The 25,184-nt window shown below is 38.4% G+C and overlaps 3 protein-coding genes and 1 long non-coding RNA gene across 4 annotated transcripts; all 4 read left to right on the top strand.

Annotated features, from left to right (window-relative positions):
- The first annotated feature begins 325 nt into the window (after positions 1 to 325).
- Positions 326 to 20,941, top strand: LOC136801537 (erythroid differentiation-related factor 1-like). The gene is made up of 7 exons (XM_067058181.1): positions 326 to 421; positions 8,169 to 8,252; positions 8,432 to 8,521; positions 8,890 to 8,990; positions 17,758 to 18,492; positions 18,922 to 20,290; positions 20,640 to 20,941. Exons 2-7 carry the CDS (start codon positions 8,217 to 8,219, stop codon positions 20,826 to 20,828), a joined length of 2,520 nt encoding a protein of 839 aa, XP_066914282.1. The 5' UTR covers positions 326 to 421; positions 8,169 to 8,216; the 3' UTR covers positions 20,829 to 20,941.
- On the top strand, positions 2,429 to 6,612 carry LOC136801529 (uncharacterized). Its single transcript, XR_010845868.1, has 2 exons — positions 2,429 to 2,652; positions 4,947 to 6,612. It is a non-coding gene; the product is annotated as an uncharacterized lncRNA (long non-coding RNA).
- LOC136801521 (uncharacterized) lies at positions 9,188 to 16,491 on the top strand. The gene is made up of 2 exons (XM_067058162.1): positions 9,188 to 9,582; positions 9,881 to 16,491. The coding sequence occupies exon 2, from the start codon at positions 9,995 to 9,997 to the stop codon at positions 16,016 to 16,018; it is 6,024 nt and encodes a 2,007-aa protein (XP_066914263.1). The 5' UTR covers positions 9,188 to 9,582; positions 9,881 to 9,994; the 3' UTR covers positions 16,019 to 16,491.
- Positions 20,942 to 21,820: 879 nt separating the features above from the next.
- Positions 21,821 to 23,894, top strand: LOC136801549 (erythroid differentiation-related factor 1-like). The gene is made up of 4 exons (XM_067058191.1): positions 21,821 to 22,082; positions 22,423 to 22,581; positions 22,953 to 23,108; positions 23,332 to 23,894. Exons 1-4 carry the CDS (start codon positions 21,984 to 21,986, stop codon positions 23,851 to 23,853), a joined length of 936 nt encoding a protein of 311 aa, XP_066914292.1. The 5' UTR covers positions 21,821 to 21,983; the 3' UTR covers positions 23,854 to 23,894.
- Positions 23,895 to 25,184: the final 1,290 nt, after the last annotated feature.

The following is a 25,184-nucleotide window of genomic DNA, read 5'->3' as shown; positions in this document are numbered from 1 at the left end:
TGAAATCTTATTTTTTATAATTCAAGTACCCAAAAATAATATCTCAAGGTAATTATTTTCTGTAAAAATAATGGCTTTTTACGATCTAAAACCCCCTGAAAAAGAATCTTACAAAACTAGCTGACGCAGACAACAAATACCGGTTCAGCCAGTTTGACTGGTGAGTTTTGTGTACTTTGCAGAATGGAAAAGAAAAATTATTTCCGGTATCACATTTACGGATTTTACAACTGGAGAGTCATTAATACGGAAATGAGCTTTCTAGGATGTTCCAGAAAGTGCTTCCAAAAGGTCCGAAATAATATAAATCTTGTGGAAAACACTTTTATTTTATTTCTAAACCAGAAAAAATAAAGATCAAAACTTACCTAAGTTTCGTTCTTTTTCTTGTGAACTTTAAACTATCAAAGTCAAAAGAAAGGTGAGTAATCAATTCTCATAAATTCTAAAAATTTTGGTTCTGTAGTTCCTTTAAAAATTGGGTTAACTGGCTGCTGTGTCTGGCCTGGGAGCTACTATTATTTCAGGGGAGGGGGGGGGGGGGCAGAGGCAGAGTACTAACCATTGAGTTTCAAGCCCGAAGGGCTAGAGGTCAATCTCTAACCTTTCTCAGGCAAGAAAAATTGAAGCCTTAAAATATGCGCCGTATTTTTGATGACGGATTGAATCTAGCTATTCCTTTGTTTTCGAGTGATATATTCCAGACCCGATCAATCGGACTTGTCGAACCAATCGAACAGTCGAACTAATCGAACTCCATCGAACGATTAAAGTTCGATTAAAAAAATTAATCGAACTCTAAGATTTTTTGAAAGATTGTGAGTGTTCGATTAAGTTCGATCAATGGGTTTCGGTTCGATCAGTTCGATAAACCAATTTTGTTCGACAAGTTTGTGCTGCTCCGCCACCGTATATTAGCTTCTTTTCAAAGCCAAATTCGGAATGTAAATCGGGAAATTACTTCCGACAACGGATTACATACTTTTCCTGTATCCTTTTAGCGCCAGAGGCGGTTTGTTGAGGCGTAGTATTCCACCACTCGGCCGCGCGCGAAATCGCAACATAGGGGCTACAGACTTTATTCCGGATAGACAAATATCCGGGTACAATAAACGTCAAGCTGTTAAGTCCGGGAACTGTCGAAATGGCAATCGCGTGCCAGCCAGAGGACAAAGTTTTTGCAAGCGAGGGAAGATATGAGGATTTAATATCATCGAACTAATCGAACTTTTTACTGACCGAACTAATCGAACTGCTATTGCTTCAAAAAATTGTGAGTGTTCGATTAGGTTCGACTAATTTTTTTAATCGAACTTTAATCGTTCGATGGAGTTCGATTAGTTCGATTGTTCGATTGGTTCGACAAGTTCGATTGATCGGGTCTGGTATATTTTTCGAAATTAAGCGGTAAATTTTAGTTTCAATCTGTCATTCGTGTAAAAACCAGGCGGGTCGCTCAAGGCCGCGCAACTTTGGTAGGATTTGTTGGCTTCAAATCCTACCAAAGAGATTGACCTCTAGCCCTTCGGGCTTGAAACTCAATGGTACTAACCCATAAGGTACTAAAATTTTGTTTAGTACCAGACGTACCCAATCGATAACATCGATTGTCGATTTAATAGATGTCAATCGATAAAAGTCGTTTGTAATCGATGATTGATCTATTTTGTGTCTGATATATGTAGGTATATCAGAGTTTAGATACATCAGTTTGTTTTGATTTGTGTCTGCCCTGTTGGGCTCAGATTTCCCATTTAGCCTCTCTTTCAGACTCCCATACATATAGCAGAACAGGGTACCTGGCCAGTCCTTTTCAGTTCTTCATTTTGCTGTACTGCTGTTTTATAATTTGCTAACTTTATCAACTACTATCGTCACAATCTTACTGATTTTAATTGCTGCTAATCTTTAATTGTATCCATCAATATGTCTTCCACTGAACTGTCACCAAAGTCTACTGAATCCAGATCTGCCAGAGCTTCAAAATGCCCTGGGTGTCACATTGAAAGGGTAAAACATGATTTTGGCATACCTGGACCAAATTGCACAGGGTTATCAGCCTCACCACCGAACGTTACGCCTGAATCCAGTCCAAGAACAAGGGATTCACGGCATCTCCAACGAAGATCTGCCATTTTGGATGAGCGAAGTGGACTTCCTGCCGCCCATAGCCAAATTGATATGCTAAGGGAAAAACTATCTATATTGGAAAATGAGGAACAAACCCTCAGGCATGATATCGAGGAGGAAGAAAAAAGGTTGGCTGGAGAAATTGAAAGCAAACGACTGGCAATTCTTCGTTTGAGAGCCAGTAGACAAGCTGCACCCTCTCGAGCTCCAACCACCCAATCTTCAAACGCCCTCCCTTCTTCTTCAGCTCCACCATTAGCGCCCATATCAACCGCCCGCCAGGGAATCCCCCAACGTCTGTTGGATTGGATCAAGCATTCCTGCGGATTCCCCAAACTACAACAACAACAGCCGTCCTTCCGCACATCGTTTCGTCTGCTGTAAACCCTTCACCTTTAGTGGGAACCCAACAGAATCTTGATTTACAATCACATTTACAATCCACTCTCCATCCTCAACGTCCAACAATCAACCAAAGCGAGATCCTGCTACGTCCAACAAGAACGAATGATCCAACTCGTGGTAAGCCTCTTCGTATAGTTGATTTTGTTTCGAGGCTACGTCCTTCAGAAGAAGAAAAAGTGTTTGCAAGTGATAATAACTGTGTTCTAAAACTTTCTCTACAAGATACAAAACCGAAACTGTCGTCTGTTACAGTAGAACAATTTAACATAGCTAACCTTAGAATTTTTTATGAACTTTTGTTTTCAACTAAGCTTTCCTCCATGCAGGAGATTAGGGAATACCTTGCCTACTCTGTGAAGGTTCTTGAACTGGCGACTAAATACTCGTGGCAGTCTGTGCTGCATTATGATGATGAATTTCGAGTTTTGCAGCACACATATGGCTACCCATGGAGTACTGATCATAGTCACCTACACGAAGTTCTTCTTATTCCGCGCTGGGCTGCGAAATCTACTGCGTCAGGGGCTGGGTATAACTCATCGAATAACCCCGGTGAGTCGGGCAACTTGAAATCCTTCATTGTTGCACGCCTTCCAAACGGGGAAGAAATATGCAGGTTGTACAACAGTAAAAAAGGTTGTCAAAGGTCCACTTGTAAGTACACCCATGTCTGCAACCGGAAAGTTGGTTCGCAGGCCTGTGGGAAGAATCACCAAGGGTGCCTTCACTCGTCTTTAGAGGTAGGTCCTCCGGGCCAATGACCTCTTTCTCCGTTGTCTTTGTCTTCATCTCCGCTTGTCCTTTCTGTTTGGGAGAGGGAACTTAGAGATGATCCAGATCGAACCTTCATTCTTGAAGGGGTCGAAAATGGATTTCAGCTCTTGCCCTCAGATTCTTCTATCACTCCAGCGGAGATGGAGAACTATTCTTCTGCCACCGGTCCAATCTTTAAAGAGAAAGTTGACAAGGCTATCCTCGAGGAGATTGTGGCTGGTAATTATGTTGCTGTTAATTCTAAGCCATCAATTGTCAGTGCACTTGGAGCTGTTCCAAAGCCAGATTCTGATGACATTCGCATTATTCATGACTGTTCAATGCCGCCGGGCAAAGGAGTTAACTCCTACATTTCTGTTGAAAAGCAGTCCTTTCAATCCCTAAGTGATGCCACCAAACTGATAGGGAAGGACTATTTTATTGCCAAAGTTGACCTTCGTCGTGCTTACAGGTCTGTTCCTGTACACCCGGCCAACCATGATGCTCTAGGGTTAAAGTGGAAGTTTACAGGAGATGATCACTTTACCTACTTTGTTGATACTCGCTTACCCTTTGGGGGCAGTAGTGCCCCAGGTATATTCCATCGTCTTACTCAATCGGTTCGTCGCATGATGTCCCGCCGTGGCTTCAAGGATGTGGTTGTCTATCTTGATGATTTTCTTGTAATCGGGAAAACCCAAGAGGAGTGTGAGGCAGCTTATATGACCTTACGTAGCCTCTTATTGGAGCTGGGATTTACAATCAGCCCCTCCAAACTAGTACCCCCTTGTCAGAAATTAGTATTCTTGGGAGTAGAGATTGACACGGTTAAGTTAACCCTTTCTCTTTCCGCAAAGAAACTTGCAGACCTCAAGGTTTTCTTACAGTCCTTTCGATCAAAAACGAGGACTACCAAAAGACAACTCCAGCAGTTAGCCGGACGCTTAAATTGGGCCTGTAAGGTTGTCTTTGGTGGTAGGACATTTCTTCGTAGGATCCTGGACTTGATGAACACTCTGCCGAAGCAATCTGCAAAGTGTCGTCTTAGTGGGGAGTTTCTCAAAGATATTGATTGGTGGCTTCAGTTCTTGGAGGTCTTCAATGGGTTCTGTCGTTTTCATGACCCCCGCCCGGTTGTTGACCTACATACTGATGCTTGCTCTACAGGTATCGGAGCTGAGTTTCAAGGAGATTGGTTCTACTCCAACCTCCTGGTTGACTACCCACCCTTTTCTGGTTCTCACATCAATTACAAGGAGGCCTTATGTGTTGTCCTTGCCCTGAAACGATGGGCCCCCCTTCTTCAGAATAAGGTGGTCCACGTTCACTGCGACAACACAGCAGCAGTAGCAATGTTGAACAAAGGTACCACTAAGGATCCAGACATGATGTCACACCTGAGAGATGCCTTTTGGCTCTCAGCTACTTTCAACTTTAGTATCAAGGTGTTTCATGTTCCTGGTAAACTTAATGTCCTTGCGGACCACATTTCACGTTTCCACTTTCCCTGTCACCTTCAGGCCTTTGCTCAACATTTGCTCTACTGGTACGGTCCTAACTCTGTAAACCTTGCAGCATTAGGGCACATGTCCCCTTGCTCGTTTTTCTTTTTGGTGGGGCTGCTTCACTCTAGCCTCTGCTTCTCATCTGTTTTTTAGGGCAAGACATCGCGTCTTCGCTCCTGAACGATGTTTTGTTTTATCGACAGGCTACATTAGCCCCCAATACACACAAGGCCTATCGTACTCACCGTAAGACCTACCTCCGTTTTTGCTCCATGCTGGACATCCCACCTGCTCCTGTTTCTACAGTGCATCTTTGTTTGTATGCTGCCTACTTGGCTCGATTTTTGTTGCCCCAGTCAGTTTGCGTCTACATTAGTTATGTTGGCCTACTCCACAAGGACTATGGTTTGGTTAATCCCTTGGCAGATAATTGGTTTTTGAGCTCTGTTCTCAAAGGTATCAAACGCACCAAGGGATCCCCTCCAGTGCCTAGACTTCCTATTACGACTGATATTCTTTACCGTATCCGGCAGAATTTGGAACTTTCTGACAGCAAGCACACTTCTTTTTGGGCTATTTGCCTTGTTTCGTTTTTTGGTTTGTTTAGGAAGAGTCATCTCCTCCCTCTCTCCCATCAGGATTTTTCCCCAGCTACCTTTCTTGTCAGGTCTGACTTCACCCTTGATCCTTCTACAGTTTACATCAGGGTCAGGTGGAGCAAGACTATGCAGCTGGGTCAACGCACTGTTACTATACCCTTGGTTGCCATGTCTTCTCCCCTTTGTCCTGTTTCGGCTGTAAACCACGCTTTTAAGTTGACCCCTGGGACGGGACCCCAAGCTCAGGCTTTTTGTTGGAGGGACTCGTTTTATGGCTCTAATAGGATTTTCACCTATAGGGACTTCATGCTTTCTCTCCGCAACCATCTCTCCAACATTGGCCTGTCCTCGTTTCAATACGGCTCACATTCTTTTCGGCGTGGAGGAGCCTCTTTTGCATTAGAGGCTGGGATCCCACTTGACACGATTGCAGTGATGGGTGACTGGAAATCAGATGCTATCTATCTGTACCTCCACATGCCTCTGTCGCAGCGCTTGCATGCCCAGCGTACGCTCTCAGATTTTCTCTCTTCTTAGTCTTTCATTCTGTATATATCCATTTTCTTTTACACTACACACTTGGATTTGGACCTTTTATTTTCGTAGTCTATTCCTATTTTACGTGTGCACTATTTTTCGAAGAACTGATATGATCACTGATATGCCATGTCTCTGTTCAACCCCTTTGGTTCCCCTCGGGAGGACTGTTTGTGTTTAAGTGTCTGATATATGTAGGTATATCAGAGTTTAGATACATCAGTTTGTTTTGATTTGTGTCTGCCCTGTTGGGCTCAGATTTCCCATTTAGCCTCTCTTTCAGACTCCCATACATATAGCAGAACAGGGTACCTGGCCAGTCCTTTTCAGTTCTTCATTTTGCTGTACTGCTGTTTTATAATTTGCTCCGCCAGCCCTCCCCATCAACTACATGGGGGAAAGCTTTATACGATTTACTTATAACACATATTTATCCAATGTTCATATTAGGCATATTATATTCTAGTTTGGCTTTATGCTACTTCCTGTATTTGTTTATTACATATGTTTTGCTTTTATACGTTCATTGTCATGAAATTTATTTGATTAGATATATTCATTGTTATATGTTTTTTTTTTATTGTCATTTATGTTAGTCTTGTCACAGTGTTTTCCTTTTATTTTCGTAGTCTATTCCTATTTTACGTGTGCACTATTTTTCGAAGAACTGATATGATCACTGATATGCCATGTCTCTGTTCAACCCCTTTGGTTCCCCTCGGGAGGACTGTTTGTGTTTAAATTACTATTACGGTCGGTCGGTTGGTCGGTCGGTCGGTCGTAAAAATTTTCGGGTTTCCATTAATCTGGCACCCGATGTAGAAACTTTCTTCCGACACGCTAAAGCTCTGAAGGTCGGGAAAATTTTCAAGATCTGGAAAGTTTACATTACGGAATTTCGCCTGACCGCATAATTTTTTAGAAAAATGGGCCCGAGTGCAATTTGGACAGGGAAGGTGTCATGGCCGACAAAATTTTGGTCAGAAAAAACTTCAAAAGGTTTCACGAAATAAATTCAAATACAAAACTTTTTGGAGAGAAGGAATCATGCAAAATATTATGATTCTTTTCACAAGGAGGGCATGTAGAAATACTCAAATAAGTATTTTTCCTTCTTTAAACTGATCACAGAAGCAAAAACAAAATAGAAATAAAACATTTACACAAAAAGGCTGCAAAAGTGTTGCAAACGTAGCGTCAAGATTGAGTTCTTACCCGATTTAAAGTAAGCAGATTCTTATCAGGGGGGGGTCGGTACTAAAATCTCAGACATCATGACATTTAGTGACGTGGTGGTATGCAAAAAAGCTCAAAAATAATTTTAGTACCATGTGTACTAAAATACCAAAAAGGGTGGTCTCTTAAAGAAATTTTTGAAAAATCTTAGTATTTTGTTCTAAAATCAGCCAAAATGGAGCATTTCTTTAACAATTTTGGAAAAAATTTGATTTTTTTTTTCAGGAATTTTCGAAAAAATCTTCAGAAATCTTTCAGAACTTTTCCAATTTTTTAAATATTTTTTAAAAATATTTTTATGTACAGTTCATCACAGTTTAGTAAAAAAATTATATTATTTTGCAGATTGATGCACTAAATTCGACTAGGTTTGTAACAATGACCCTATTTTGGTAAATTTAAAGCCGTAAAAGGGCAAAAAATGGGTGGTATCTATGTTAAATTGTTCAAAATAATTTTAGTACATGTGTACTAAAATAAAATTTTCGAAAAATAGGTGGGGGTATGTCAAAAATTAGCGAAAATCCTTTTAGTACTCATGTATGTCTGAGATTTTAGTACCGACCCCCCCCTGTTCTTATAATAGTTAACTTTAAACTTTTACTTTTTACAAAAAAATCAGAGCTAGCTAACTCGAAAAAAGGTTTTGCAAAAAAAAATTCAAGTTAGCTAACTCGAAAAACTTTTAGCGAAAAAAAATTTGAGTTAATTCCAAAACTTCAAAAAGATTTTTTGAAAATAAAAAATCGAGTTAGAGTCGAGTGACGAGTAACGTCATAATTTGCAATTTTATGACGTCATAATTTAGCTAACTCGAGAATCTGGGCCGCAACAAATTTCACCTTTTGGTGAAAAGGAGAAACAATTTCATCTTTTGAAATTTCACTTTTCCTTTTTAAAGACAATAGTACCCATTGTTTTATTCAAAAGGAGAAGTGAAATTTGAAAAGGAGAGGAGATTTACCCTCAGAGCCATCGTACATGTGCTTTAATCTTTTCACAGAAAAGCAGAAATTATTTGGTAATAAAAGTATGGTGAAAGCTTACAAAGATGTCTTCTAAAGATCAAGAAGAGAACAAAATAAAGGTATTCTATAACAACTTTTGATTAGATGAAAAATGAACTGTTGAAATAACAACCCAGTCTGTAAAATCTGTGTCGTTGAGTTGTTTATATATGAGGTTTCCCCAGACTCGAGGTTTTTCTTACTCATCTAAAGCGTAAAGGTCAAAGCTTTCAAATTATCATTACTCTGTTTTTATTAGGATGAAGCAACTAACATTTCTTCCAAGACAGTGGTTAAATATGTGGAACCTAAATTAAACATTTCAAACAATTATGTAAAACTTGCTGAGGTAAGAACCAGTAAAAACCGTGACTCTAATTTATTATCACTCCATAAAAACTACAAGTAACAATCGAATTATACTTTCTAGATTTACAAAAGTTAAATAATCTAATTGGGTTTATGCCCAATTGACCGCCTACTATGGGTGACTTTTGACATGAATGAAATGTATGTCAATTTAACTCTTCATGTCAATTTTCAATGTCTAAAATACAGGGTTCGGTCCAGTCTAACCAATATATTGTACAATTAAGTGGTGCATGGTGGCTCCTCAAAATTTTTAATTTTTAATTATGTCAAAATTAATTCGTGATTTATAAAGACAGGGATATAGATATCAACAATGTAGCATTGAAAATATTTTTAATTCTATAGAAAACCAATTTGAATTTGCCGCCATCAAACTGGTTGAAGGAATTTCTTCCAGGTAGCTTTACACCACAACTTCAAAGAAGTAATCCAATAAATTATGCAAGGTAGGGTACATTTTAATCATTAGAAGCAACCCAAGGTAATATTAGTGCTATAGTCTTTACAACATATAAAGAGCCATTTTTTTTAAAAATCTTCAGAATAAAGAAAATCTGATACCTCACCCTCTTAGATTTTGATGAAATTTTGACCAAATGATCTATCACACAAGAAAATAAGACTCTGAAATTTGTAATGCACGATGGTTTTATATAAAAATGGTCAAAAATTAAACTCATTCAGCGTCTTTTGTGTCATTTTATTCAGTCCTTTGTTTCTTGGTCTCACGTCACTTTTCTGTTCAGTCTCTTGACAATTAATTCTACGTAGTCATTTAAGTTCTTTTGTATAATTTTTGTCATATAATTAGTTTATTCACACTTAGGCAATTATCTAGTATTTTCAATTTTTGTTCAAGTACGCGTTTTTCTCTCTCGATTTTCATGAATCATCAATCAAGCTATGAGAAGCTTTGTGTGTGGTTGCATCAAAATATGGAGTTTCAGACTTAAACAGTTTTGGTCTTAAATCAAATTCAATTCTCAACTTTCAACTTTTGTGCACAGTTTTTCACAGTTTTCACATACTGGCTACCTGGTATGTTGTTTTCTGCTTTTTGCCTTTGCCTCTCTGTGTTTTTCTGTTCATCAGCCTATTTGGCTCAGGTGTCTGGAATTAGATTATTTTTGATATTTTTAAATCAATTTCTTTAAGCTTAAGTTAGGTTTCATTAATTTTGGTATATTTCAAGAGATTTCTTGTGCGATTTTCATGATACTTTTAAGGTCAATTTGATCAATTTCCTCAAGATTTCTAGTCAATTTCTGTACAATTTTCTTGTCATTTTTCTTGTCATATTTCGTCACTTAGTTTTGTCATTATTTTTAATTTTCAGTTTGAACAATCGTATTTCACTTCAATCGAAGTTCCAAACTGTGTCAGTTTATTTCCGTGCACAACATTCAAACAGAGCTGACTCACTCGCCTGTTCATTTGAATCAATCAATGCATGTTGCTCCGTCAGACAAAACGTGTCAACTACAAGGAGCTGAGTTCATCCGAGGACGAAATGGATCCTCCTCATCATCAACTACACAACACCACAGTAAATGAAGAACGCATTGCCATCGAAGTAATGTGTGACGAGATACCAGATCTCATCAACGAACATAAGTTCGAAAGCATACAACCAGAGGACCTCAAGTCGTTACTGGCCAAATTCGAATTAATGCGGAAATCAATCCGTACCAAATCACGCAGAATCGTGTCATCCGGACAAGCCTTATCGGACGATCTCCAACTTACAATAAAGACAGGCTTGGATCAAATCACCAAGTACATACAGGACTCGAAGGAATACAACTCCAAGATCACTGTCACCAAGGAAAAGAAACGAGTCGACGAGTTCATCGCGCACAAAGAACAAACACTGGAATTCAATATGCAGTGGGCCAAAGGAGCCATCGATGAACTGGAACTAAATTTCAAAAGGATCCCTGCTGATTCAGCATCAATCGAACTCCTGAATTGGCGAAAAGAGATGCCATCAAACGAAACAAAGTTCAACAAGATTTCAGATTCCTACAAGGAATGTCTCCAAACATCCACCACTAATGCACTGATCAAAGCCACAATCAAACAACTTGGTGAGAGATATTTCAAATTAGACACTTTACGTCAAACTTTTATGAACAACTTGAGCATTGAAATAAGTAATCGTGAACTAGATGTACATTCAGAATTCAAACGCAATAAACTGAACATTCATCTTGACAAATTCACTGGATATGATTCCAAATCAGATTATTATACCTTTCGCTCTAATTTCGAAAAAGTTCATTTATCATCAACTCCCAAGAGCTATCTACCAGATCTGTTAGTCAACAATTACCTTGCTGATCCAGCATATACCATGGTCAAAAACCTTGAGTCAATCGACGAAATTTGGAAACGTCTCGAAGAAGCATTTGGTGACACCAGGATGATGCTCAAGAAAAAGATCACTCAACTCAAATCACTTGAAATCTCAAAGAAAAACCCGGAAAAAGTTGTCTCTGGCATTAGTCACCTAATAAGCATGATGCAGGAGATGGCAGTCTTGGCCGAAAAGCATCACATAGAAGAACACCTGTATTATGGCGACTCACTTAACCACATTCAAAACCTCCTCGGTGACGGTAGGACAACAAGATTCCTATCAAGTATCTGTGACCACAACCTCAGCCCCAAGGAAACCTGGACAACTATGATATCATTCCTGACCAAAGAGCGAAGAATCAACGAGCAGAAACTTCTCCTTCGAGATGAATCGAAATCAAACGATAACAAACCAAAGGATCCATCCAAACAAACCAGGGATAAGAGGTATGGACATTTTTCGAATTCTTATATGTCCTCTGATACCTCGAATCCTGTGTGTGCCCTTTGTGAAACCCCAGCTGGTGAAAACGATCATGTTGCCTCATCAGGCCCAGGTAGAACAAAGCTGGTTCAATACTACACTTGTCAGAAATTTGCAGAACTCACACCTGCAAGTCGACTCTCCCTTCTCAAAGACAAGGGATACTGTTTTCAATGTCTCTTTCCAGGTGCAGCATCCGCATCTGGAAAGCATAAAGATGGAAAATGTCAGCATGATTTCGTATGTCCCAACGCTTCACATCGAAAGTATCCTGTTCGAAAGCACGTCTTGGTCTGCGAGGAGCATAAAGAGGAACCAGCCAATATCGAGCTGCTGGAAAAATTCAAAGAACGGTTCTTCCGAAGTCCAAGTCTTCCAAGCTTTACAAGAAATATAAGCTTGTCATTCCACACAGCATCCTTCAAAACAAACGATCAACATGGAGACAGGGGTATCTACATGCTGCAAGAAGTTCTCATCAATCAACACAAATTACTTATCTTTTACGACAGTGGCTGCAGTGATTTCGTGGTCAGTCAAAACGCAATCAAACTTCTCGGACCCAGTGCCATCAAAGACTCTTCAGCACCAGTCATCCTTGGTGGTGTTGGGAACAGTGTCACAAAATCGTCATTTGGACGTTACGTTGTCAACATTCCACTCAGCAATGGGGAGATAGCCTCATTAACTGGTCCTTGCATCCAACAGATCACGTCAACATTCCCAACGTTTTCGCTCGTCGAAGCAGAAAAAGACATCATCAAGTCATACTCCAAGTGTGGTGATTCAAAATGTCTACCAAAGCTTCCATCATCAATTGGTGGCGATGTTCACATGATGATCGGTATCAAATACTTGAGGTACTTTCCGAAAATCATCCATCAAATGCCATCAGGATTGTCGATCTTCGAATCATCCTTCACAAGTGCAAGTGGAGGATCAGGTGTCATCGGTGGACCACACCCATCATTCAGTCCCTTTCATGCATCCTGCAACTTCACATCAACATATCAACTACTTCGAACTCCACCATCAGACGTTCCTTTGCTTGGATTCAACACCCATCTATCCACATCAATGCGAGTATTTGAGGAAGTCGAAGGAGCAGGCAGTGAAATCACATATCGCTGTCCAAATTGCCGCAATTGCAACCAATGTAAATACGACGAATCGACTGAAGCAATCAGTATCAAGGAAGAGATCGAACAATCACTTATCAACTCGTCGGTCACTATCGATCCAGAGACTCGAACAACCTCAGCTATCCTACCTTTCATTACTGATCCATCAACCAGATTAGCAAACAACAAAGACATCGCCATGAAAGTATTTGGTCAACAACTTCGTAAACTCAACAAACCGTCCAACCATAGCGACAAGGAAGATATCCTTACGTCAGAATCTAAGCTTCAGAGTCTTGGTTACGTCGACTATGTCAGCAATCTACCAGAGTCAACTCAACAGATGCTCAGCGACCATCAATGTCACCACTACATCCCATGGAGAGCAGTGTGGAAGGGCAATTCCATTAGCACCCCTTGTCGCATTGTCTTTGATGCATCATCAACAACATCGTCGGGATATAGTTTAAACGATCTTCTCGCTAAAGGGAGGAATACCCTCAACAGGCTTCAGGAAGTCTTGATCCGATTCTTCATTCACCCTATCGCTATGCACACAGATATCAAGAAGATGTATAACACCATCAAATTGGACGAATCTCATTGGTGCTATCAACGCTACGTTTGGGAAGCCAACCTTGACCCATCCAAAATCCCTCAAGAAAAAGTCGTCAAGACCCTGATATACGGGGTTAAGTCTTCAGGAAACCAAGCTGAATACGGTCTTCGAAGAGTAGCTGAAATGTCAAAGGATGAGTACCCCGAAATCGAAGAGATCGTCAAGCGTGATATTTACGTCGATGATTGCCTCACCGGTGAACAAGACAGACAAACAGCCTATATTCGTGCAGATCAACTCGAACGTGTCGTCAGTCGAGGTGGATTCAATCTCAAGGGATTCGTATTCTCAGGAGAAGACCCTCCACCCACCATGAGTGAAGACGGAGAGATGATTCACATCGCTGGATTCAAGTGGTACGTCAAATCAGATATGGTTTCGCTCAACATCGGTGACCTGAACTTCGCGAAGAAGTCTCGTGGAAAGAAGCCATCGAATCAAGTCAACATCATTCCTTCTAAATTAACACGTCGTCATTGTGCTTCAAAAGTGGCCGAGATGTTCGATCTAACCGGCAAAGTTTCACCTCTAGTCGCATCCATGAAGATCGACCTTCAAGACCTAGTCCAACGCAAACTGGATTGGGACGATGTTATACCAGAAACACTCAGACCATTGTGGGAATCAAACTTTCAACTCATCCAAGAAGCTGGCAATCTCAGATTCAATCGTGCAGTGGTACCTGTAGATGCTGTCAACCTAACCATGGAAACGCTTGACTTCGGAGATGCAAGTTCGTCTATGGTTTGTGTCGCTATCTACGCTCGTTTTCTCAGAACCAACGGTGAATACTCATGTCAACTCATCTTCTCACGAACCAGAGCAGTACCAAAAGGGATGTCACAACCAAGAGGAGAACTCTATGCTGCTCTCATCAATACCCACACCGGAGAAATCGTGAAGAGATCACTCAGCAAATGGCACCAATCTTCGATGAAATTCACGGACAGTCAAATCGTTTTGTACTGGCTGGACAATGATCAGAAGCCCTTGAAGCAGTGGGTACGAAATCGTGTCATCGAAAGTCTTCGTTTCACCACCAGAGATCAGTGGAAGTACGTTCCAACCGATGAGATGATAGCTGATATCGGTACTCGCAAAGGTGCAACCGTCGAAGACGTCAACAAAGAATCTACCTGGATCAATGGTCACAACTGGATGCATCAACAATCAAAGGACTTCCCAGTGATGACCGCTCAAGAACTTCGTCTGACCGATCAACAGGTATCAGAAGTCAACAAGGAAGTCTACGTTCACCATGTAGCACCCATCATTCCAGAAGAAGTTGGAGAACGCTACAAATTCTCGTCGTATCTCATCGATCCCAATGCCAAATCCTTCAGCACCGTCGTCCGTATCATGGGCTACGTGTACCGTTACTTCAACAATTTGAGATCAAAGCTTCGTTCAAACGGATTGTTAATCGTTCTCAACCATCCAATCACCGCATCTGACGTTCCCCAGCTCAAGGAAGTCGAAGTCCAACTTGGTGAACGTTATTTTCTTAAACTAGCAACTCAAGAAGTCATCAAATTCGTCAGCCCAAAGAAGTACGAACCAATCTCCACTTTGAAAGACAACATTCTAACGTACAAGGGACGAATCCTTCCAAACAATGGTGTCACAATTGCAGGCAAGTTCACAGATGCAATGCTTGACTTATCTCAGTCCACGTTTTGTGTACCAGTTATTGATCGTCACTCACCTGTCGCTTACAGTCTCGTCATCGAAGCACACTGGTTGAAACATGATGGCATCGAAGCAACCCTTCGTCGACTACTCAAGAAGGTGTTCATCATCGAAGGACGAACTCTCGTTAAAACCATCAAGAGATCATGCGAACGATGTCGCTATCTTGAAAAACGTACCGTTGAAGCCATCATGGGTCCTATTCCAAGCAGTTCACTCACCATCGCACCAGCGTTTTATCAAACCCAAGTGGATCTCAGTGGTCCATACAAATCAATCTCACCAACCAACAAGAGAGCGACCATAAAGATCTGGCTCGTCATCTACTGCTGCTGTTCCACATCAGCTGTCCACATCAACACGATGGATGATTATTCGTCACCCTCCTTCATCCAATCGTTTACAAGATTCTCATCAAGATATGGATTTCCCAAAAAGCTATACTGCGACGAAGGCAGTCAACTGGTCAAAAGCAATCAAGATATTCGGATGAGCTTCACCAACATCCAATCAACACTTTTCAAGGATCGAAAAGTAGAATTCGAAACTTGTCCAGTAGGAGCTCACAACGTCAATGGTAAAGTCGAACGTAAGATTCGAGAAGTCAACCTGTCAATCGAAAAGATCGCCCACAACGAAAGGCTATCGATACTGCAATGGGAGACACTCGGATCAATCATTGCAAACTCAATCAACGATTTACCACTACTCGTTGGAAACATCACTGAAACTGAAACCATGGATCTTCTCACACCGAATCGGCTGATACTTGGTCGTAACAACGATCGTAGTCCTTCAGGAGACTTCGTCAAAACATGCAATCCAATAAAGCTACTCGAAACCAACTCCAAAGTCTACGATGCATGGTTCGAAAACTGGCTCGAATGTCACGTTCCCAAGCTTATGAAACAAACAAAGTGGTTTCGCCATGAACGCAACTTGCAAATCGGCGACGTCGTATTATTCACCAAAGTCGAATCTGCACTAACGAAAAGATACACGTACGGTATGATCAAAGATGTTGTTGTCGGCGATGATGGCAATGTTCGTAAGGTTACAGTATCTTATCAAAACGAAAACGAAAGCGTCAAACGTGAAACAGTTAGATCTGTTCGTAACCTCGTTTTAATCCATTCAGTCGATGATCCTGATTTGTTCAATGAGCTCCACGAAATGAGTGAATGTTATCTTGGTTGGTTATGAGTTAATGTGAAAGTTATTATTTGATTGGCAATGAGCCATGATAAAAGTCATTATTGGCATTGAGCCATGCAAAGTTATTATTCTGGTTGATCACATGATTAAATTTTTGGCCCATGGTGGGGAATGTAATGCACGATGGTTTTATATAAAAATGGTCAAAAATTTAACTCATTCAGCGTCTTTTGTGTCATTTTATTCAGTCCTTTGTTTCTTGGTGTTACGTCACTTTTCTGTTCAGTCTCTTGACAATTAATTCTACGCAGTCATTTAAGTTCTTTTGTATAACTTTTGTCATATAATTAGTTTATTCACACTTAGGCAATTATCTAGTATTTTCAATTTTTGTTCAAGTACGCGTTTTTCTCTCTCGATTTTCATGAATCATCAATCAAGCTATGAGAAGCGTTGTGTGTGGTAGCATCAAAATATGGAGTTTCAGACTTAGACAGTTTTGGTCTTAAATCAAATTCAATTCTCAACTTTTGTGCACAGTTTTTCACAGTTTTCACATACTGGCTACCTGGTATGTTGTTTTCTGCTTTTTGCCTTTGCCTCTCTGTGTTTTTCTGTTCATCAGCCTATTTGGCTCAGGTGTCTGGAATTAGATTATTTTTGATATTTTTAAATCAATTTCTTTAAGCTTAAGTTAGGTTTCATTAATTTTGGTATATTTCAAGAGATTTCTTGTGCGATTTTCATGATACTTTTAAGGTCAATTTGATCAATTTCCTCAAGATTTCTAGTCAATTTCTGTACAATTTTCTTGTCATTTTTCTTGTCATATTTCGTCACTTAGTTTTGTCATTATTTTTAATTTTCAGTTTGAACAATCGTATTTCACTTCAATCGAAGTTCCAAACTGTGTCAGTTTATTTCCGTGCACAACAAAATTTCACCTTGATATCTCAAGTAGTTTTGCAGATATAGTTTCTCAAAGATAGGCTACTAAGCGAAAATTGACCCCTAAAAGTCATGAACTCTTGTGGGGAGCAGATTTTGAAAGCCAATGAATTTTTATTCAAGTACATTAGAAAGCTGATTTACAGTGGATTTCAAGAACTTTTTGTAGGGAATCAGAAAAAATCAAATTGAGTCTCAAAAGTTTTCTCCGAAAATCTCTAGCACCTCCTGTAGAGGGCTTCAAACTTTGCGTAATCTGGGTTTGGAAGCACTTTTAGCTGGCTGCTGATGGTCCTTGGGACTTTTTTGAAGCAAACTTTTGACCTGGAGTGGTTTACTGGTGAGTTTTGGCCACAAAAATAACATTTTCAGGATTTCCATCTTTGCGTAACCGTCAAAAATGGCCGAAAAAATTGCTATTTTGGCAGACCTGGAGCAAAATTCCAGATGGCGTATCTTTTTAAGGCAACACCAAATTTTTTTGAAACTTTCAGCAAGGCTTCCTTAATAGGTCTAGTTTATAGCCTCAAAAAATGTCAGTGGGCTTTTGAAGTCTCATAAAGTAGTAAAGTAAATTTCTTAGTAGCCTATCTTTGAGACGCTGTATCTTCAAAACTGCTTGAGATATCAAGGTGAAATTTTCAGGGTCTTATTTTCTTGTGTGATAGATCATTTGGTCTAAATTTCAGCAAAATCCAAGAGGGTGTGGTATCACACCCTGAAGACTCTTAAAAATAATGGCTCTTAATGATCAATTACATGTCTCTTACAATTTATTTGATTGAATTAAATTATAACATTGATTTACACAACACATCATTTTTTTCATTATTATTTAGTTTGTTTATGGCTGGTAAATATCCCGAGATGTTTACAGAGGTGGATGTCGTCTCATCATCAAAACACATCAAAAAATTACTGAAGACACCATTTAACAGTAACACCTCATATAGTATGAGTGTTCATCGTATCGGTAACTCACTCTTTCTCAATGATTTGGACATCCCAGCGCTGCTTAAATCTAATCAATTCAAAGACGAGAAGTTAGGTTGGCTGTTAGATTTATATTGCAGTGTCAATAATTTTTCTAATGACCGAGAAATCTATCTCAAGAAAAAGAATAAAGAGCTTAGCCAACAACAAATGATCGAATCTAAGTTTATGTATTACAGTATTGAAAATGAGCCATCTGATGAGAAACCAAGTGAAACGACCAAAGGATTTAGAAGAAGTAATAGCATTTGTGGACCTGAACTAGATGATCAAGCTCCTCCCAAAGCTTCTGTTGATGCTTCAGCTAGTCCTCTTAGTCCAAGAAAGTACAAAAGAAGTGACAGTCTCTGTGGTCCATCAGATACACCAAATCAGTCAAATCAACCTTCTTTATCTACTACTAATTTGACATCAACTGCCCAAGAGAGCAATATTCCAGCACCTTTTTCCAATGACTTTCCAGCGGGTTCGTTTTTTATGCGTGATGTTGTTTGGACGTTTGAGGACATCACAATGTTGGTTGGCTCTGATCTCCCTATATTTGGTGAAGGTCGATATCCTGCTGTTAGCTTGCGTCTTAGGTAATACATGATAAACTATGTTACTTAGATATCCCTTTCCCAGCGTCAATTCATGATATGCACCATTGCAATGCAATGTCTTCCACGGACGCAACAGCTGATTGGTTGAAAAGTGTCGCATTGACTGATTTTACGTCACTTACAAACTATCAGCTAATTGGGTCCATGATGTAATGTCAGAAGACATTGCAATGGTGTATATCATGAATATCTTATTCTGTTAATACAAATATTTTTCTATCTAGTTAATAAGGTTTCATATTTTGTAACATTTTTGCCATCGCAGTGGATAAAACACCTTAAATGAACTGACAAATATTTGATATCTAGACAAGGGTAAATAAAAATTCAATACCAAAATTTTACTACTTTGTGTCTCTTTAATGACAAGAGTAAAATTTGATATTGAAATCTGAAATTCACTTTCAGGGATGCTTCGAAACCGATCAATGTTTTAACTGGCATGGATTATTGGCTTGATAACTTGATGTGTAACGTACCAGAGCTTATGATGTGTTATCATTTGAATGGCATTGTACAAAAGTATGAGAAAATCAAAACAGCTGAATTACCATTCTTAGAAGGTAGTCAATTCTCACCAAAGATAATCAAAGATGTAGCTCAGAATATTCTGTCGTTTTTAAAATCCAACTGCACTAAAGAGGGACATACTTACTGGTTGTTCAAAAGCAGCAAAGAGGATGTGGTCAAGCTATATGATTTAACCTCCATTGCTCAAGAGAATGAAAGTCCAGACCCCTTCGGATCCTCAGTCGGATTTTTACTTTACCAAATAGCTTTCAACATGTACACTACTCTTGAAAGAACAGATCATAATATCTTGAAAATGGTAGCCCTCTTGGAGAATTGTATCAAAATATTTCAGAAAGAGAGATGTAATGAGCTCTTAGCTATGGCTAATTTTCTTCTAAGTGATTTATATGCTCAAAGCTTAACGACATCGACCTCCACTATCGATACAAGCAATTCAACAGAACATGATTGCAGTAGTACTGATAGCTCTTATGCTACTGATGACGAGTCCGTCGATTCTAATGACTCATTACCTTTACAATCTAGCATTGACGTTAAAACACTTTTTGAAGATATTTCCATGAAAAGATCCTACGAGAAATATGAATACATGAATAAAAACTTAGATGAAGAGGAGAAATGTAAAAATTCAATTCAAGCAGTCACCAAAGTGTTGCTGCTTTTGTTTGATTTGAAGGATCCAGTTAACCCTCACCAAGTCCTACCTTTCACTGGCAGACAAATAAACGAGTCATTACTTTCTTTACCAGAAATGGATAGCTCAAATCGAGCTCTTGTAAAGCCTTTCAACAAGGATCTCATGAAAGCGAGGTTACTTTCAATCATAGCCAAATGCTACTTAACTCTCGTTCGAATCAGTTTGAGTAAAGAGAAGTTTGGAAGAACGTTACGTTTCCTGAACATTACTTTCAAATCACTTTTGAACCTCAAGGAGAAATATCTTAATGCGCAAGCGCTAATGTATTATGGTGACGTCATAACGATGCTTGCCAGCTCAAGGAATCTAAATGTGGATCTTGAAAAAGAGGAATATTTGAATTTCACTAAAGAAGATAAAAATCTGCTCGAGTTTCTTGACAGTACAAACACAAAGGAAAATGAGTTTTTCTGTAATATTGATATAAGTAACTTGGCAGAAACTTTTGACAGTGGTTTTGAGGAATTGCTTTTATTGGCAACTGATGTTTACCAAGAGAGCTATAATAATTTTGAAGAGAAGGCTGTTGACTCGCAGAATGCTCAAGTAAGTTACACAATGATAAATGTCTTTCTTGTTATAGGAAACACGTTTTTGATTTGAAAACGAAGCTGAATTTTGACCAGCACCCAAGAAGAAATTACAAAGCCTCAAATTTCAGAATTTTTTTAAGAGAAGTAAATTTTCAAGCTTCTTTAAATCTTTGAGTGAATAAGTCTAGCATATCTAAAGAACTTTTTATGAAAACGTTTTTAAATCTGAAGACCTTAGCCAGAATTTAAAACTTTATCTTTTGAAAAATGAGTTTCGTAAGAAGTTCGAAACAGAAGCAAAATTCAAAGGCCTGTGGAAGATCAATCACACATTGCCTAACTAATGTTTTTTTTTATTCTAGGCGATGATTGATATCACTAGACGCCACGCAAACATATGTAATGAGCTTGGTGTGCTTTACATGAACAGAGCTGCGACGAATGCCACTCGCTATGGTGTGCCTTCGGATAGTGAGATCAAACTGTGGAAGATTAGCTACAGTCATTTCGAGAAAGGGATCAAAGCTTTTGATTTGATCAATGATAGGTAATTATGAATGATTTCGTTGTTTTGTCAAATTTTAGTTTATAGTAGAGGGCATTTTGTAAAATCGCTCGACTGTTTTGTTAGAAGCACTTGTTATACATTTTTGAAAAGCTATGGGGTAGGGGAATCGAAATTACTATGTTTCCAATTTTTTTTCGGACACTTTGGTGTGATTTTCGGACAAATATGACGGTCTCAGGCAAAAATCATAGGGTTAAAAATTAATGAAAATGTTAGCTCGAGAAAACGGAGACCTGTTGTATATTTTTGGAAAGCTCTCAAAAAATTAAGATTAGAGATATATTGCAAGTATAGGTGATTTCTGTACCTAACTCGAGATATTAACCCTTGAAAACCGTGTTTTTCAGCCAGAAACAGCTATTTTGTCCAGTTTTTGCGCTTTTTGAAGCTCAATATCTCGAGTTAGGTACTGAAATCACCTATACTTGCAATATATCTCTAATCTTAATTTTTTGAGAGCTTTCCAAAAATATACAACGAGACCTGTTTTCTCGAGCTAAAATTTTCATTAATTTTTAACCCTATGATTTTTGCCTGAGACCGTCATATTTGTCCGAAAATCACACCAAAGTGTCCGAAAAAAAATTGGAAACAAAATAATTTCGATTCCCCTACCCCTTAGCTTTCCAAAAATGTATAACAAGTGCTTCTAACAAAACAGTCAAGCGATTCCAAAAAATCGAACAAAATCCCCCCTACTATTAGTAGCCAAACCTATTGATATGTAAAAAGGGTGTGTCTCTATTGGACTTGAAAGACTTGAAATGGAACCAACCAACTTTAAAAGCCTTGTAACTTGTTCTGTATTTGTATTATTTAATAAAACTATATAAGAACATAAGGCTTCGATGACCAAAATATTAAGAACAAGCTAGAGTATTTTAAGGCTTCGCGGACTCTAAACATTCAATTTATTAAGAAATTGCACAAACATACAGAAATTGGTGAAAATAGAACATTTTTAGGCTTAAAACTAAAAAAAGTTTAGAACAATGCTTCAAAAATTCTCAAAATAGCCGAGGCTTTTTGTGTTAAAAATAGTAGAAAATAATGATAGAAAAGTTGACTATATTGCATTTCAAATGGAATTTCATCCAGGGCTAATGTGGCTTTGCTCTACTCAAACACTGGTAAATTGATGAGGTTATGTGCACAAGTATATGGGAACAGTACAAAGTCGAGTGTAGATGGAGAGAGAGGTCAATTCACGCAACAAGAGGAAACTTACTTCAATAAGGTTTGTCTCTTAGAGAAAACAATCCATTTTCCAAGAGATGTTATTTTGATAAAGATTTCTAAAAAATATTTCATTATCATATTTGTGACAAATTTCAACCTCGATAAAGATTCCATCGATTTGTGTTTCTGATAACTTCACATATTTTCAAATTGGAAATCCCTACATCTGGTCGAAATTCGCATAAGGTAGGCTCCCGCAATTTTTCTATAAGAATGTCTGATTTGTAACTTTCTGGTAAAGATTGATGCTATTAATCTAAAACCCTATGTATGGAGAATCCAATCTACTTAATTTTTCCAATTGATTTTTGAATAAACCTTTCTTTAATTTAATAAAGGCGTTCGAGTTTTACAACAAAGGATTGACATCGCTTTCATCAGGGGAAGTGAGTCCACAGATCAAGAATAGTCTGTTGATGGAATTAGCCGGTGCTCATTTGTCCATAGCCACACTGATGCAAGATAATGCACCTCTTCAGTCAATGGCTGAAGAAAAGGTTTGAAACCGTCAAATGATAATAATTTTTTATATGAATAGAAATCTTTATTTGTTTCCACATCTCTTTCCGTATTTTCGCGGAACAAATTTTCGGTTTTTTGACAAATCCGTGAAATTTAATTCCGCGAAACAAGAAAATTCTCATGATTTAAAAAACCAGATGGAATTGGTGTTTTTGGGGCAAAATAATATTTTAAACAAAAATTCCTCTCAACCGCGAAATTAAATTGTGCGAAACTTCCGAATTTTGAGCTGTGAACCGCGAAATTAAATTCTGCGAAAATTCTTCCCTTAAGGTATACCTCCTTCCAGGGAAACCAATTCTCACCGATGAAGTAAAGTATTACTATTTTAAATGTTATTTTACAGGTAGTCAAGCAGATATCAAGTTCGTTGATGAAGTCTTTGCATTACATGGAAAGTATACCGAGTGCTGATACCAAAGATGAAAACCACATTCAAAAACAGATCGGAACCATTCACCAAAAGTTGGGCTCACTTTATCACCATGTCTTGAGAAACCAGGTTTATATTCAGTCTCATATTATTGCTTTTTAAAACAAGGAAAATCTGAAAGAAATGCCACTCTAAATTTGCGAACTTTTCTGAACTTTTGCGATAGTACAAGTCTTTTAAAAAACTTAAAGTGTTTGGAGTTTTAATTTTTAGTAAGTAGATATAAACTAACTGAATTAGTTCAATACTTATGAGCTTTTAAATTTGTGTATCATATATTTCTCTTTTTTAGATATCTGACAGTGGTAAAAAGAACTACAGATCATTGGCAGAACTTCATTACTTCAGAGCTTACAATCACTGCAATCCGAAGCTGAACCCCGTCAATTTCATACAAATTATTATGGAGCATTTAGCCTTGTATGATTATCTATTAGCTCAGAACCAATCTCCGAAATCATTAAAATCAAAACACAGACTACTCTTCGAAGATGAGATCCCAATACGAGATGCAGTTTCAGAGCTATGTAGTCGTGTCGAACGCGAAAAATTGGGAGCTGGCGAAAAAGAGGAGGTGAATAGGCTATTGTCTTGGTTATTCGGGCAGTTAAGTCGGACACTTAAGGAGACTATTAAGTACATGAACGGTAAAATAGGGAAAAGTTTTAATCACTTAGATATCGGTAATATGAAGAAAATGTTCGAAGCAGTTATACGTGGTAATTTACCGAACGATTTAAAAAACAGAACAAACGGAATGAAAAATTTATTGGTTTTGTTGAATCAGTTGAATAAAAAAGATGTCAAAAGTTGATTGTTTGTTTGAGAAGAAAGAAAAGTCAATTGTTTTTGTTTCTTTTTAATTGTTTCTTTTGTACCGTTACTTGGTCTAATCCCGACACCCTTCTTTAGAGAATAGTAGAAAGGAAGGAATTGCTTATGAAACTATATTTCTTTGCTTAACGACCAGAGAGGAAAAAATCTTTTGACTATCAGTGATTCTGACCTTACTATTATTCCTATCTCTAAAACTGGGTGTCGGATTTAGAAGAGGGATGTCGATATTCGACCAACTTACGGTATTTATGTTGTCGGTTTATTACGCTTACTTTGCAGATACGTATTGATTTTATGTTTATCAGTAGGTTTTTTCACAAGGCCACTTTTTGGTAGGCGTGTTCTATCTAAAACGATCAAGCTTTTGTTTCCAATTTTTTTTTTTTTTTGACTTTCGCGAACTGTAGAAGTGAATTTCATTTTTCGTTTTCGTATATTAATTTAGAACGTCATGACTTTACATAGTGCTCTGTACACCTCTCTTATTGACATACCTTTTGTTGCAAAAAGGCACCGACCCTAAAAAAATGCATATATCACATATAATGGCCAGATTTAACCCATAATTTTAACAATTTTTCCTGTTTTCGAACTGTTTTCTCACCGGTTTTTTTCTGATGAATATTGTAAGCTTTCACATATCTTTTACTTTCAGATAAGGATCAATAAAAAACGAATTGAAAAAAAATAATGATATGAATGGTATTAACGATGAAGATGTCAACACCAGAGACAAGGGCGGTATTGGCGGTGGTTGTGGCAGCGGTGGCGGTATTTTTGTTGATTCACCTTTAATTATAGATGTTGTTAACCATCATGCAGCTGACGACACCCATTCCATTGATGTTAGTTTTTTTTTCGATAAACGATACTGAACAAGTGTATTTTGACACTTTGTCGTCTGATCTCATTTTTTCAAAATATGTACGTTTACACCCCCTTCTCACAGATCCGGTAGGATTTCCTCAACCAGTTGGGGTGAAAATAACGGACTGAAACTCCATGGGGATTGATATTCCAATATTTCTTATGGCTGGGGATTTTAATTCTTTTGTTTTTAAAGCTGAAAATTCAGTGGGGATGGGAGAAATAGCATAATACTTTTGCAGTGAGTATTTGCTTATTTGATTATTTTCAGTGGGGACAAAAATCGAAATATAATTTTCCGGGGACGATATTTCGGCCAATTTTTCCAGTGGCAAGGGTTCCCAGTGGACATGTGAGAATGGGGTGTACGTTTGAGTTGCTCTTAAGACTTGACTTCGTTGCTTTAGTACTGTATTAGTATTATATAAGTTTCTCTGCACA

This window comes from Clytia hemisphaerica, unplaced genomic scaffold (assembly GCF_902728285.1).
Source record: "Clytia hemisphaerica strain Z4C2 unplaced genomic scaffold, Clytia hemisphaerica genome assembly, whole genome shotgun sequence".
NCBI classification, from domain to species: Eukaryota; Metazoa; Cnidaria; class Hydrozoa; order Leptothecata; family Clytiidae; genus Clytia; species Clytia hemisphaerica.
The sequence above is the reverse complement of the archived record's forward strand: the minus strand, read 5'-3'. Positions and strand labels throughout refer to the sequence as shown.

Bases quoted from the DNA above. Each gene is read 5' to 3' on its own strand.
- LOC136801537 (XM_067058181.1), top strand. From the start codon at position 8,217: ATGTCTTCTAAAGATCAAGAAGAGAACAAAATAAAG. The intron at 8,253-8,431 runs GTATTCTATAAC...TGTTTTTATTAG, and splicing joins AAGAAGAGAACAAAATAAAG to GATGAAGCAACTAACATTTC. The intron at 8,522-8,889 runs GTAAGAACCAGT...TTAATTCTATAG, and splicing joins ATTATGTAAAACTTGCTGAG to AAAACCAATTTGAATTTGCC.
- LOC136801521 (XM_067058162.1), top strand. From the start codon at position 9,995: ATGTTGCTCCGTCAGACAAAACGTGTCAACTACAAGGAGCTGAGTTCA.
- LOC136801549 (XM_067058191.1), top strand. From the start codon at position 21,984: ATGAGGTTATGTGCACAAGTATATGGGAACAGTACAAAGTCGAGTGTA. The intron at 22,083-22,422 runs GTTTGTCTCTTA...AATTTAATAAAG, and splicing joins AGGAAACTTACTTCAATAAG to GCGTTCGAGTTTTACAACAA. The intron at 23,109-23,331 runs GTTTATATTCAG...TCTCTTTTTTAG, and splicing joins ACCATGTCTTGAGAAACCAG to ATATCTGACAGTGGTAAAAA.